Source organism: Oryzias latipes, chromosome 9 (genome assembly GCF_002234675.1).
Source record: "Oryzias latipes chromosome 9, ASM223467v1".
In the NCBI taxonomy this organism is placed as follows: Eukaryota; Metazoa; Chordata; class Actinopteri; order Beloniformes; family Adrianichthyidae; genus Oryzias; species Oryzias latipes.
Genome location: NC_019867.2, coordinates 33,235,972 through 33,251,407, shown reverse-complemented (window position 1 = coordinate 33,251,407; position 15,436 = coordinate 33,235,972). Strand labels below are relative to the sequence as shown.

The 15,436-nt window shown below is 43.0% G+C and overlaps 2 protein-coding genes across 2 annotated transcripts in view; one reads left to right on the top strand and one right to left on the bottom strand.

The window, feature by feature from the left end:
- The window catches only part of LOC101163885 (SWI/SNF-related matrix-associated actin-dependent regulator of chromatin subfamily B member 1), a 16,899-nt gene extending 13,443 nt beyond the window's left edge, over positions 1–3,456 (top strand). Inside the window, exons 8-9 of the mRNA XM_023958916.1 lie at positions 1,856–1,987; positions 3,071–3,456. Of these exons, the coding sequence (XP_023814684.1) occupies positions 1,856–1,987; positions 3,071–3,110 (172 nt within the window). The 3' untranslated portion in view covers positions 3,111–3,456. The remainder of the gene's footprint in view (positions 1–1,855; positions 1,988–3,070) is intronic.
- Positions 3,457–5,023: 1,567 nt separating this feature from the next.
- LOC101169660 (stromelysin-3) overlaps positions 5,024–15,436 on the bottom strand; it is a 67,073-nt gene continuing 56,660 nt past the window's right edge. Inside the window, exons 4-8 of the mRNA XM_023958915.1 lie at positions 12,445–12,578; positions 11,538–11,758; positions 9,188–9,392; positions 8,469–8,729; positions 5,024–6,070 (exon numbers count right to left, since the gene is read on the bottom strand). Coding sequence (XP_023814683.1) covers positions 5,952–6,070; positions 8,469–8,729; positions 9,188–9,392; positions 11,538–11,758; positions 12,445–12,578 — 940 coding nt within the window. The 3' untranslated portion in view covers positions 5,024–5,951. The remainder of the gene's footprint in view (positions 6,071–8,468; positions 8,730–9,187; positions 9,393–11,537; positions 11,759–12,444; positions 12,579–15,436) is intronic.

Below are 15,436 nucleotides of genomic sequence, written 5' to 3'. Positions count from 1 at the left end.
GCCGCTTGTGTTCTGGGCCTGATTTTTTTATCGTCATGACCCAGAGGTGAGTATTGGAACGGAGATCGACCGGTAAATTGAGAGCTTTCTGGTTCAGCTCTCTCTTTACCACAACGGACTGGTAGAGCGACCGCATAACGGTGAACGCCGCACCAATCCACCTGTCGATCTCACTCTCTGATCTTCCATCACTCGTGAACAAGACCCCAAGATATTTAAACTCCTCCACCCACTGAGAGAATGTTTTGTTTTAAAGTAGCACGTGGCGTTGATGGACTACTTGCAAACAGAATTAGTGTACGATATCAGCTGGATGGGTTACAGGAAGGCTGACCAGAATGGTTTTTGTTTCTATGGAAACAGGATCTGAGGCTTCTGGGGTTTTCAGCCTCAAGGCTGATTCCCACTGGTCTGTCTGCGGTGGATCTTCATTATGTTGAGACCAAAAAGACAACGTTCTTTAATCATTTATCGTCAAATGTGGAGAACAGATGTCACAGTCCTCGGTGTGTGACAGATGATCGGACTTTAACTTAACATCCGTCTCTCCACACAACATGACATCATTTATGACCCAAAACAAGTCTTTTACAAGAACTCAGTGAGGACACGGGGTGGCAGGACAAACCACTCCTGTGGGAGCCAGGGGGACGAACCGCAGACACAACAGAGATGATGTAAACGGTAAAATGGTGTATACCTGTAACCCTTGTGCTAACCTGTTTGACATTGGGAGTGGGGTCATCTAGACCCACTAGACAGTGCTCTGAACCTTTTTTCTTCAATGATTTGTGATCTTCACTGGTGTCCATGGATTACATGAAATCTTTCCACCTATATCCACTTTTGTCATGGTAGGGAGAACACGTCAATGTAAGGGGGGGTCATCTAAGATAGAACAAGGGTTAATTTATTAGAAGGCCCCAAAGTGCTTTCCAGTCCCATTCATCCATCAACATTCACACAATGCTGCCAAACACTATATCCCATAACCACCAAGTGCACTGTGGGGTTCAGTGTCTTGCTCAAGGGCACTAAACTAACTGACAGTCATGAGATGCACTGCAGACGGACCAGTGTAAGCCTGGGGTCATAGTTACCCTTGGTGCTGCTGTGCAGGCTACAGGAAGGCATGCAGACGGGCTGATAGAAAGCCATTGATGCTTGTTATTATTTAGTCTCACCCAGGATGAGCCTCATTTGACGGTTACTGACAGTTCATGCAGGAGGATATTTCATAACTACAAACACCTCAATAAATACATAAATGATGTGTCCATCTGGGTTTCTGCCCGCTGTCAAACAGATGGGGGAATTGAAAAAACTGCACATTATGTCCAAAATAGGTTCAGGGTGTAAGCAGTTTGTGGGTGTGATTGTGCCCACCTTTCAGCCTTCTTCCAACTTCTTCCCTGAAAGAAAATGTAGACCCCCGGAGCTTTCTAGTCAGAGTTCATCAGCAGGATTTGTCTCATTGTGTTTTCTACCAAACGAGTGCTTTACGTTTTAACCATCGGAGGCTCTGCCGTCGTTTTGGCTGTAAGTGCAGTAATGACAGCAGAAGACGGAACTCCTCTGACGTCTCCAAACCCAGACAGCAGCTCTAACCTCTGTCAAAGAGCAGCAAATCCTTCTAGACTTTGTCTTACCGTGAGGACTTTTAGCATTTTTGTATTTTTTACAAACTGGCTGGATTTAAGGAAGCAGCAGAAGTTCAGTCATGCTTATATTTGGGTTCTTCATTCTGCTGACTCATGCATTCACAAACTGTCTAGTTTCTGCAGGGTCTGTGTCTGAAAGCTTCATTTTTTCAGGGAAAGAAGTGACCAAACCACCAGTGTTTGTTGTTTTGCAGTGAGAACCCTCTGCCAACAGTGGAGATCGCCATCAGAAACACCGGTGATGCTGACCAGTGGTGCCCCCTGCTGGAGACCCTGACGGATGCAGAAATGGAGAAGAAGATCAGAGACCAGGACAGAAATACAAGGTCAGCAGGGTGTTGACTTGGGCATCAGTGTTGTCGGATTACGAGTGCTCACAGTTATTGTGGTCCACATTATCAATTAAAATGATTTGGAGAAATAATTTTTCTGATCTAATCAGAAGTCATGAATGAAAAAACAGCTGCAGCAGTTATGATGGTTCATCCCTAAAATGTTGTCCTCCTGAGTTTAATGTAAGTGCAGATCAAACATCCAGAATTTTAAATAGAGTATTTGAACTATAGAGTTTTTATTTCCATTTGTCATGTATTTCAGGTTTTGTGTCAGCAATGAAAGGATCTGTTACCTGAGTTTAACACAAATGCAAACTGCCAGACTCCCTGTTGAAGTCTTTGACTCAGTGACAGTTCTTTTTTACATCTTCACTTCCCTCTTTACCAAAGTCACGCAACAACACACTAGTGGAACCGCACAATGGGGCGCTCCGTACATTTTAGAGAAAATGTACGACTTTGAAGTGTGCCTTATGGTCGTGAATATATGGTACTGTACCTCAATCCAAATGGTATTTTTCTAGATCGATATAATCGATTAATCTCATGTAAAACAAATAATGGTTTAGGTCGATTCATTTGTGCCTGAGACGGTTGGATTGTAGGAGCAGAAATCAATTCAATCATTTATGGTTACACCCCGAGGCTGTAAGCTAGTGGGAGAGAGTGTCATTAAAGGGATGATGGGAAATGAGCACAGGCTTACTTGATGCCAACAGTCCCGCCCACAACTCAGAGGTGATTTTCTGATGAACTCCTGCTGCTCTGCAGAAACTATGTCCACCCAGGTTTTTGGATTTTGGCGGAAAATGACATCATCATCATTAAAAGACGACTGGGAATGGTTTGGAAACAGATCAGAAGATGATCGGAGCGGGATTTCCTAAATTTGTTAACAAGCTCATGTCATGTCTTCAGGGAGGACCGCTTGCTGGAATGGATGTTTTTACGATTAATGCCCCCCCCCCCCCTTTAGATTGTTTCACTGCCACGCAAGACAGTTGAAGTGGAAACGTAGAGCAGCTGTGCTGCGGTGAAATGTTCTTGTAGTTGACTTTCTTTTTGCATCCACAGGCGAATGAGACGATTGGCCAACACAGCACCAGCATGGTAGAAGATGCAGACCAATGCCCCCCCCCAGCCCCCCAGGAGAGTGTCAGATTGCCGATCTCTTCCTTGAAGTCAACAGCAGAGATCCCTCTATTTGTACTGGAATCCTCTCTGCTCACCTGGAACCCAATCAGTTTTTTGCCATATTATCTTTAATTATTGTTGAACTCCTGTTTGTCAAAGGCTCTGTTAGACCCCCCCCTCCTCACCCCCCAGAGTGGAAAAGTGGACCTCCAACTCTGACCAGAGAGGGTGATAAATGCCACTCTCAGATAATATATTATGTTGCAGCTGTTGTCTTTTTGTACATTTTAATAATTCTTAGAAAATAAAAAATGAAGGTAATATTATTGTGTGATGTGTTCTTGTAATGAGCAAACAAAATGCTGCAATGGAGGGGAATCCTCCCCCAGCAGTCAGATTCACTCCATACTATGAATTCAATTCAATTTTTCATTTTCTTACCAAACTCGTCTTGTCTGCAAGCTGGTCAAACAGATCAGAGGTCTTTTATGTTGAAACAAGGTTTCTGTCACATTTGAGGGTTATTTAGCTTCATAAACACACAGCGTAAATGTGTGGTTGCCCCTGGAACCCTTGTGCTATCCTAGATGACCCCCCCCCCCCTTCCATTGAGGTGTTCCCCCTACCATGACAAAGGTGGATAAAGGTGGAAAGATTTCATGTAATCCATGGACACCAGTGAAGATCACAAATCATTGAAGAAAAAAGGTTCAGAGCACTGTCTAGTGGGTCTAGATGACCCCCCTCCCAACGTTAACGTGCCTAGGATAGCACAAGGGTTAACAGAATGTTTTTCTATTCAGTCCACAGTCTAAACACTTACTTTTCATTTTTATTCACAAAGATAAAACAAGAATATTTTTATTTAGGAGGTTGCAGCTGAAGTTTCATACAGATTTTGTGTGGCATTACTTTCACATTCAAATAGCAGTTTGACGAAAAGTGTTATTTATGTCTTAGAATAACAAGAAACATAGGACAGTGAATACATTGGTACAGATAAAAGGACACAGCTGAAAAACAAAAGACACTGTATGTACACTGTGTATAAATAGAAGCAAAAGTAATGAGATGGTGGAAATGGCTGAGGAACAGGACTTCTCCACAGTGTCCTGCACTGAGGGGACCAATGTGTGATGAACAGAGAACCTCCAAAATTCAGGAGCCAGCATATTGAGGGAACTCCTCCAGGGTGGGATGACAAACAGGTTTAGCTTCACAGTGGAAGCCTTTTTTAACCCTTGTGCTATCCTATGACCCCCCCTTCCATTGAGGTGTTCTCCCTACCATGACAAAGGTGGATAAAGGTGGAAAGATTTCATGTAATCCATGGACACCAGTGAAGATCACAAATCATTGAAGAAAAAAGGTTCAGAGCTCTGTCTAGTGGGTCTAGATGACCCCACTCCCAATGGTAAAGTGCCTAGGATAGAACAAGGGTTAATCCACCTTTGTCATGGTAGGAATAACATGTCAGTGGAAGGGGGGGGGGGCATCTAAGATAGCACAAGGGTTAAAAATCAATTGACAGAAAAACAATTAAAAATGCATCACTGTATAAATATGAAGCAATGTAAACTTTAACTCTTGTTCTATCCTAGGTACTTTAATGTTGGGAGTGGGGTCATCTAGACCCACTAGACAGTGCTCTGAACCTTTTTTCTTCAATGATTTGTGATCTTCACTGGTGTCCATGGATTACATGAAATCTTTCCATCTTTATCCACCTTTGTCATGGTAGGGAGAACACCTCAATGGAGGGGGGGGGGGGGGGGGGGGGTCATCTAAGATAACACGAGGGTTAAAGACCCACTCAAATAAAAATGCATTTATGGTGTTTTTTTTAGCATGTCTTAGTATGACAGATGACAAATATAAAGAAAATTAGGCATAAAAGTGTCTCTGAGATTTTTATTCTTATTCAGATCTTTGTGAATCAGGAGCAGAAGAAAAAAATGCTGTTTGAAGAAGCTTGTAGCAGTGACATAGGTACTACAGTGGCCGTTCAGTCTCCCCGCTCTGCTGCAGACCAACAGATCCATGAACGTCTTTGTTTTCCTGGTCTGAGCTGGACTCTGGATCAGAACCGGGCGGCTGGATAGCTCCATTGTTGATCAACATTTTTGTTTTACCTGTTAAGTTGGGGTTAGTTGGAGAGCAGGTAAACAAACGGATGACGGGAAGTGGGAACGGCTTACTTTGCTTCAACTCAAAGGTGAATTTCTAAAAAACTCCTGCAGCTCTTCGGCAACTATGTCCTAGAACATGACAGGTTTTGGGATTTTGGCTAAAAACTGCATCATCATCATCATGAGTAAAAGACAACAGGGAACACTTAGAAAATAGATCAGAAGATGATCGGAGTGGGACTTTAAAGGCAGTTTAAGACTTCAAACATGTTTAAACGGTGCTCCTACATCACATCATCATCCTGCTGTTCTGTTACTTCTCAAAAGTAACTCAGTGGGAAATGATTTAGTGTCACTTATGCAGCTCAAACCTCCCTTTGTTAGACACCAGCCGACTGCTCGCTCCATGTCCTTCAGACCTTCAAACTGGCAAAACCACAGGGCTCGTCTGTCAACCAGTGGCCTTGTTTTAGGGTTGGGGAATGATGTAGCACACATCTGGCATGCTCAGCCTCATGTTTAAAGTAGATTGCACAGAAAGAAGGCTGCGTGGTTTCCTGAGAGGGAAAAACTTAATCCAAAAATCAAAAAGTGGAGTGAAGCATAAATGGATTCAAAGGAGGTCCCAACATCTGTTCTGAAAAGTCTTTCTTCTTAATTTCAAAAATTCAAAATGAGTTTTGTTCTCACACTCATACATTTCTGCAGCTAAAAAAATCGATGCCGACATAGCGGGGGTAACCTTCCAACAGCTTCATGCCGGAGGGGCTGAATTTCCAGTACTGCCGCCCTCGAACAAAATGAGCGTATCCTAAAAGACCAAGGAAAGACATCTGTATTAAAGTTATGGAGACATTTTTTATTTCAAACATTTAGAGCTGGCAGGGGTGAGAGCATGTAAGGATATTCAGGCATCAGAAGGATCTAAATCTGAGGACGAGTCAGTTCAGCATTTTACAAGAACCTTCATGATGTAATTTTTATGAGAAGAAAAAATGTAATGTTTCTATCATACGTATTATGATTTCCTGTAAAACATAAAAAAAAATTGTTCTTCACAGCTATTGTTGCTATGTTAAAGAAAATGCCCTCTGAGCAGCTCTGCAACCGCAACTGGACGGTTTTAGTCACAGTCTGGACAAACTGTAGCTCTGACTAAAATGAAATTCCACAGAGAAGACTGGAACATTTTCCCCAAGAATATTTGATAAAATACAGGTGAAAATAAGAATTCATTTTCTGTTCCTTTTAAAAATGCAAACACTGTTTCTATTTTGTAATTTTACAGAACATTTGAATTTGGAGAAAAAAAGTGCATAACATTTTCAAAAGACATCATTGTGGTTTTTGTTTTGTTTTTTCATTGTCTATGTGTTCTTTTGGACCTTTGACAGACTGGCAAACTGTCCTAACCTGCCTTTGTCCAACAGTAAGGGGACAACGGATCCGAAAAGTCACGTTTATACAGTAACAGTTTGGATCATTTTCCTGGTCAGTAAAAAGGAAAGTAAAACAAAATAGCAAGATAAAAGTTTACAATTTATTTTATGAAAAGCTTCAAAACATATACACTGCTAAAAAAAATAAAGGGAACACCTAAACAAGTCCATGTTACTTAAAGTCAATGCTACTTCTGTTTAATCAAATTAGGAAGCAACACTGACTAACTATCAATTTGACCTGTTTTTGTTTGTCTTTATGTTTTTTGTTCTGCAGTGCTACTGATCCAGGACGGCACATCAACGCCAGCTGTGGCGATTAGGTTTGGTGTGTCTGTCAGCACAGTGTCCAGAGAATGGAGGCACTTTCAGGAGACAGGCCAGTCCACCTGGAGATGTGGAGGAGGTCGTAGGAGGGTAACAACCCTGCATCAGGACCACTACCTCCACCTTTGTGCAAAGAGAAACAGGAGGAGCACTGCCAGATCCCTGCAGCATGACCTCCAGCAGACCAGAAATGTGCATGTGTCTGCTCAAACTGTTAGAATAAGACTCCATGAGGGGGTATGAGGGCCACGCATCCACAGGTGGGAGGTGTGCTTACAGCCCTACACTGTGCAAGACGTTTGGCAATTGCTAGAGAACACCAAGATTGGCAAATTTGCCACTGGTACCCTGTGTTCTAAACAGATGAAAGCTGGTTCCCACTGAGCACATGTGACAGACGTGACAGAGTCTGGAGACGCCGTGGAGAGCGCTCTGCTGCTGCGACATCGTCCAAAACGGCCGGTTTGGTAGTGGGTCAGTAATGGTTTGGGGTCATACGTGTTGTTTTTCCTGCGGGTGGGACAAAATCAATAAATTCTTGGAGTTTTGCAGGTGTGGGCGGGAGTGTAACACATATGTTGTGGGAGCGGGCGGCAATGGTCAGAAATTCGACGGGCGTGGGCGGGAGCGGGACGAAGAAAACAACAGGGCTCTACTTTGTACATATTTTTGGACAGGCGGTGAGCAGAATATTTGCGGTGCAGTGAAGGAGAGGCAACCAATGCAAATTTGATGGGCGAGTTGCATGCAGTTTGAACAGACAATTGACTTAAATTATGCACAGGAAAGGGGGCGTGGCTAGTGACAGTTCAGCCATGTGTCGTTGCATCCCTACCTAACAGTAGCTGGGATAGGCTCAAGCAACCCTGTGACCCCAAAAGACATTTGGAAAACGAGGATGGACATGTTATTTCAGCGACCTTGATGTTGCATGTTTATGTTTGGTGCTGAAAAGCGAACGGGACAGTTTGCTTCTTCCAAATGTGTCAATGGAATAAATGGCTCCTTTCTAATGTCAATAACAAGAAGACTGAAAAACAAGTACAGCCATATTACCATTCACCCTTTTTCTGTCTCACCGTTTAGCATGTTTAGCATGTTTTTTTCTCTTTCTTTTTTCTTAACAGTGCAGTGTTCTGTGTCCTGATTGGCTGTTGATCTTGTCAGTCAACCAACTGACAGACCTGTTTCCCTTTCTTTAATACTGGACATGTTTTTCCATGAAGGTTCAAACAAGAGAGAAAAGTGTGAAAATTTGTGTGTGTGTAGTGAGGAGTTTCACAGCTTAAAACATCTGGAATCCTACTTGGTGGATTTTACTGTGTACTAGTAGTATTTATTTTTAGAATGTAACTCCTGTGATAAACGAGGCGCCACTGTACAAGCAGAGGAGTTTTTGCAAGTTAAGTGACATAAATGCTAAACTAAAGAATCTCAGTTTACCATAGAGGTCCCTAAAGGCAGCATCCATGTCTTCTGGGATGTCGCTCCATTCCTGCATGCTGCGCGGGTTTACCGATTCCACACGGTTCTCACTGGGGCTGAACCTCCAGTAGCTGCCAGACTTAAAGAAGTAAGTGTTGTAGTTGGAGTCAGTCCCCCAGCGCAGCGCTGCCTGGATGCCAGACACGGACAGACCCAAACCTCTGGTGGGCTCAGGACCCCTGATGTGCCTCTCAGCATCAAATATCCAGAACTTCTCACCTGCAGACAACATACTGCCTCAGTTTTAAGCTTTTATTTTTCTCTTTCAGAACAGTTTATTTTGTTTCACATGCTCACTTATCCCTTGTTCTATCCTAGGCACTTTAACATTGGGAGTGGGGTCATCTAGACCCACTAGACAGTGCTCTGAACCTTTTTTCTTCAATGATTTGTGATCTTCACTGGTGTCCATGGATTACATGAAATCTTTCCACCTTTATCCACCTTTGTCATGGTAGGGAGAACACCTCAATGGTAGGGGGGGGGGGGGGGGCATAGGATAGCACAAGGGTTAAAACACAATCTGAACATTGAAAGACATTAAAATGTAAGATAATTAAGATAATTATTTTACATGAAACCAAACCTTCAGGGACTATTTTTTGCAATTGGAACTATTATCTTTCTTGCCCTCAAACAAAATCATAAACTACGGAGATGCAGTTCAGATATTTCACCTTGAAAGAACCAGATGTTTCCGGAATTGTCCTCAAAGGCAGCGTCAATGTTAGCGGGAATCCCCCTCCAATGCCGTGATGCCAGTGCCGGGTAGCCACTTTCCAGATGCCCATCCCGAATCCTCCACACATAACCGGATTTAAAGAAGAACAGCTCTCCTCGAATCATAGACACTGCATCAAAGTCTGTCCGGCAGACTTCGGGCTGGAAATGACAAAAAGAGATTTCTTCCTCAAGTTGAAAAACAGAATCATGTCGGACCAGATTTTCCTCATAATGAATCACAGCTCCTCCATATTTATGCTGCAATCAACCTTCTCCGAATCTACAAAGACCTTCTTGGCTTTCTTTGTTTTTCTCCAGAAGCCTCCTCAAAGCAAATACTGTATCTGTAGTTCTCTATATGAAACCAAACTTTTACTCACAATCTTCAGCTCAGTCCAGATTCCACTACTGTCTCCCATAACTTCAATGTGAGGCTCTTCAGCTTTTTACCTCTGTAGCTTCCACAACTCTGCACATCTTTCCTCCTCATGAACGCTTCTCCTCCTTTTCCCCGGTGGCCGTGATGCAGAGCGGTCAACCTCTGATCGTCAGATCCCACCGTGCCCGCCCATGTGTCGAAGTGTCATTGGCTGTACTTGCCTCTACTAAAATATCCAGTGCAGAACAGAGGGCCAAACCTGTTCCATTCTCCCCAGAGCAATAAAACTTTCAATATATCACCTACTTAAACAGCCAGCCGTCTGTATGGTTCTCCTTCTCCTTCACGGACTTATAGTGTGGGGAACTACTGTCAATCCTTCTCATCAACAAACCTGCTGCATTTGGATCCAGCCGTCTGCCTGCCTGTTCGTAACAAGTTCTGTTGCTTAGGATTACATTATCACAAACTTCTGTTTTGCATCTACCTTTGAAGTGGTTTTTGTTATGTTGCGAGGTTGGCGCAGGACCCAAATGCAGAGACAGGAGGCAGGGTGTTCCAAAAAACAAGAGATTTTAATATAACAAAAGGTGCTACCAAGCAAGGAAACCAAAGAAGCAACTGACGGGGTAAACAGGACAGTATGGACCAGCACATGCGGAATGCCGAGACAAGACATGTACACAAACAGGACTGACGAGACACAGGTGCAAATTATCAGGAGAGATTGGGACCAGAGAAGTAAAACTAAAACTAAGACAGGCAGGAAGAAACCTTCAAAATAAGACAGGAAGTTGAATACAACACAACAGAACCCAAACCACAATAGTTTTAAATGTTTCCAGGGATTTTTAGTTTGTCTGTTTTTGTCATGAGGTCTTAACATTGTATTTTACTAGCATATTATTTTTGTCCAATTATGTGCTGTGAGTCTGGTTATCTGGTTCCCGGTCTCCTCTTACTACAATAACTAACTTGTGTATTGCCACAGATTATTCAGTGTTTGTCCATTTCTTTTCTGTCCTCTTAGACACCACTTCTTATTAAGGATAAATAATAAGCTGTTAACAAATAAGGTGTAACTTGTTTGAAGGTGCACCCGAGTAGGAGCTACAGTTTTGGCTGCTAGATCTCTACTGTCTTATCAGGATTCTCTTTCATAGACTTTATTAGCTCTGTTTCTGTAAGTTACTGGTTTGGCCAGTGACTTAGTGTGTGAACACATACACATGTCTTTGTTTGTATTCTGTCCAGTTTCAATGACAGACAGTGAACATAAAACATTCAAATTCATTCAAGATACACTGTAAAACAAGGTTGCCCACCCCTGGTCCTAAAGATCTACCACTACCTGTTCTCCAGCTCTCCCTGCACTTATTGTTGATCATGTGTGTTCAGTTATTCAGTGTGAAAACACCTTGGTCAGCTAATCAGCAATAAGGAGGGATAAGAGAGCCGGAAAATGGTCAGAGTGGTAAAACGTGAGGACAGTGGTTGGGAATCCCTTCTGTAAAAAGATGTTGAGAAAAGTTTTTAGGCTACTCCAGTTTCTTAGTTTTCAAATCCACTTCAGTTGAAAACTTGCATAAAAGGAAGGAAAGTGTTTTCCTTTCTGACCAAACTGGTCTGGGAGAGCACTGAGGCATTCATCAGGTTTCTGCTTTCACCCCCATTGATTTCTCTGACTGCTTCAAAACTCTGAGCTTGGTCCATTTTACTGACTGTTTCTATACTAATGTTGCTTTCTAGACTCTTTCTGCCATTTGTAAACAGTTACGGGCAGAGAACGCACTGTGTTGGGAGTGGGCTATGTTGGCAGTTATTAGCAATTAGAGAAGATATATGAAGGATTCTATCATTCAAGGGTTGTAAATTTGAGGGAGGGGTTGATCACCATCCCTTAAGCTTTTTGTTGTGCTACTCACCATAGAGACAATGTCATTGGTCTCCAGGTTGACAGGGGATGGGGGCGTGGCCTGTGGACGAACACCATACAGGTACTGGATGCCTCGCTTGTCGTCCTCACTAAGCTGAAGTGGATACGAGAAGGAATAGTAGGCGGACATGAGAGTTCCTGGCACTCGCGAGTGCTGCAGGCCTAGGACATGTCCGAACTCATGGGCAGCAACTTGGAGAAGGTCCGTGCCTGCAGGGGAAATCATAGCAGGGGGCCTGAAATGACTTGCATGCTTTGAAAAGCCATCAGGAGCAGCTGGTGGTGGGAACTAAGCCAATCCATAGCCAACCCCCTCCCTCAAAATCATAAGAGAGATGTCTCTATTGACCCAGGTTTACAATGATATACAACACGTTTGGTAGTTTTACAGTTTCAGTACTTCATGCTGATGATCAGCTCATGTATGAAAGGGGAAAAAGAAAGGAAGCAGCATGATATGACCTCCAAATAAATGTAAAATGACCATCTAGAAACAACACGCGAAATCTAAATGGTTGAGAGAATGAGGGTGTGAGCTGAAAGGGACATTCAAAAACTGTTAAGTACTGCATTACTAAGAACTGGTCTGTTCTGTGAATGAACTTACATATCTTTAATCCAGAACTTTAATATCTGGAACAGAGACCACCAAAGAAGCTTAGACAACCCCTTCAATGAAACCATCTGTATCTAGTCCTGGAGCGTGTGGAGGTGACTGGTCCTACAGTTCAGATGAGACAGTTTTGGACTCTGGACTTGGACTTAAGACTTCTCATAGGACTTTGAACTTTGTTTAGTAACTGATCAAGCCAGCATTGCTGGAGTTACACTATTGTAGTGCAAAGCTATGACTTTATGTCAATTTGAAAGGAACCAGCGATATCTCTGACCCTTACCCATGTGGTTCCCAAGGGTCCACGTCTCATCCAAATCAAAATGAACATCGCCCTGTCGGTGTGTTTTGGGGTAGAAGGCATGTGCAAGAATGCCCCCTGGGCCATCAAAGGGCAAGTTGTCTCCATGCCAGTACCTGCATGTGAATGAAGCAAACGCTCAGAGCAGAACTTTAAAAACATCAGCCATCTATCTGAGCTTAAAGGATGATGGTGTGGTAAAAAATTACTAAGTAGCTACAGGTGTTTCTGGAATCACTCTGCTGTAAAGGGTTGGTTTTCCTTTATTTGACTGCATGAAATGTGTGTTTCCAAGATGTCAGGTTGATGGAGCCAACACCTGGATCCCACTCAAACTCCACACCTTCTCTTGGTTTCCTTTGCGGTAGTTGCAGTGCACAGTATGTTGCAAAAACTTAAACAGAAAAACCATTTCGATAGCTATTTGAAAAACACGATCACAAGAAGATAAAAACACTTTTAAAACAAAGGATTAAAGCACCAGCAAAAGCTTGGTACCCAATATAGAATCAAATAAAAGATGTCTAAAAGCCTCTAGAAACAAAAACCGGATAATAGTGGATTTTTGGCACAGTGTAATTTACAGTGGTACAGTGTAGTGTAATTGACCACAAAAATAGAATCTGTTCAGGTCGGATGTCATGTGCAGTTCTGCAGAATTGTTATTCCATGAGGGCTGGACCTGCAGGTACATGAGGCAGATTCTGATTGGCAGACCTTGAAACTCTAGAACGGCTGTGATTAGAAGCTTGGGTAACCATTGGGAGTTGGGTCATCTAGACCCACTAGACAGTGCTCTGAACCTTTTTTCTTCAATGATTTGTGATCTTCACTGGTGTCCATGGATTACATGAAATCTTTCCACCTTTATCCACCTTTGTCATGGTAGGGAGAACACGTCAATGGAAGGGGGGGGGGTCAACTGAGATAGCACAAGGGTTAACTAAACAGAACAAAACCACGTAGAGCTTTAAAAACAAACAATAAAAGTTTCTAATGAATTTTTAACAGGAAAACAAACAAAGAAAATTTGCAAAGTTAAACTAAAAACAGAAATGCAATACAGCAAAGATGAACAACGATATATCAAGGGAACACGGTATCCTTTAATATACTGAGGGTTAGGGTTAGGGTAAACGCTAATGGACCTGCAGCTGGGAGGCGTTTGCTAAGCCAAGTCTGAGGTCAAAGGTTCTGGTCATGGTTGTGGTCTGTCACTAGCGGGGCTCCACTCCTGGGTCGGTCACAAATCCTGACAGTACAGGGCTCCAGACTGCGACCAAATGGTCGCATTTTGCGACCAAAATTTGAGAGTGTGCGACTGAATTTTACATCCAGTCGCTCATGTGCGACCAGTAAATTTGCCTCCCCCACCCTCCGTATTTTTTATACATTAAACATGGAAGGGGACGTCAATGATCAATGAAATAATCAATGAGACGCGAGCGCACACACACACACACACACACACTCGCGCACATACTCATGAAACGCGAGCACACACTCGCGTGACGCCTGTCTGTGAGGAGGCCACTGCGTGTGAGAAGAATAGGGAAAGTCACTGTAAGTGGCTAAAATGCGTGGAGGGGGAGGGGCCTATCGAGTGCGCGTAAACATCTGTGGGAAGGAAACGGAGACAAATATCACAACCTGATATGTGCGTCTGAGCTGTGAGCAAGCGAACTATTGATTCGTTCTTCCGATCTGCGGCTAGTGTACCAGTGCCAGAGTCTGCAGCAGGGGTCTCAAACTCGCGAAGCAAACCACTGCTCCCATGCACACGCGTGGGGTGGTCAGCTGAGGAGCATAAATGTCCCACACCTACATGTGTGACAGCTAACGGGGCTCATTAGCTGTCACGGGACACGTGCGAGCAACAACACGATTTAGTCTTAGACACATTTAAAACACGTGGGGAAAATGCAACGATAGACGTGTTTAAGATGAACCAGCGCCGCGCCTGGATAGTTGGGGTGACCAGGAGGGGGGGCGGGGAGGGGGGGGGGGTGAAGGCGAAGCTGCAGCCAGACTTAAGGAGAACAGGAAGTTGTTGTCCTTAACATTCAATTTAGTTTTAATATGCCTCTTCCCCTTAGTATGATCTGTGATTTGTGATATTATATCTTTTATAATTATTTTAATGTTTTGTAATGTATGTAGCCTTTTTTTAATCAGTTGGCATATTAAATTATTTTAATTGATCACAGAACTACAAAAACCCATCAGGACACATGTCCCATAATGCATTGTTTTGTAGTCTGTAGGGCAGCTTTCAGTGCAGTACTAAATTTCCAGCTGTGTTCGCTCTGGTTGGGACCTTGCTCCCACCCCTTTCTCGTGATATTTTTGTTTTGATTGACAGGTGATGTTGGAGCAAAAACAAAAATATACATCTCACACCAGGTGATCTGCGCAGCGTTGCGTCCATCTGGTTGATCTCAAACACGCTTATTGTGCATCTTGGCTGCACTTATTTGGTGTCACCAAGATGAATTTCCATCCCCTAATGTTTACATACATTTAAGTATTGTTTGTAACTGTGAAATGACTGAAAGGTTACTACGGTAATCACTTTTTTACTAAAAACATTTTTTTTTTCTAAATTTATGGTATTTTGTTTACTATTTGTACTGTCATGACAGCGATGGTGCTGTCAGTTTACCTTGTTGCTGCATCTTCAAAAGTGCAGGATAAAATGTGACACTGAATTTGAAACAGCACATTGTAATTTCTGCATCTATTATTAAAGTATTTATTAGTAATACAGTGGAAATTAGTAGATTTGGTTAGAATGTTTATTTACGGTATGCGCCCCTAAATTTTCTGGTTGTGCCCCTAAAATTTTCAGTTGGGGGCCACTGTGCTCCTAGTGAAAAAAGTTAGTCTGGAGCCCTGCAGTAGCTCTGGGTCTTGATCCAAGTCTGCTGATGACACTTTGACACTCACCAAGTTCACCTGCAACATCTGACTATCT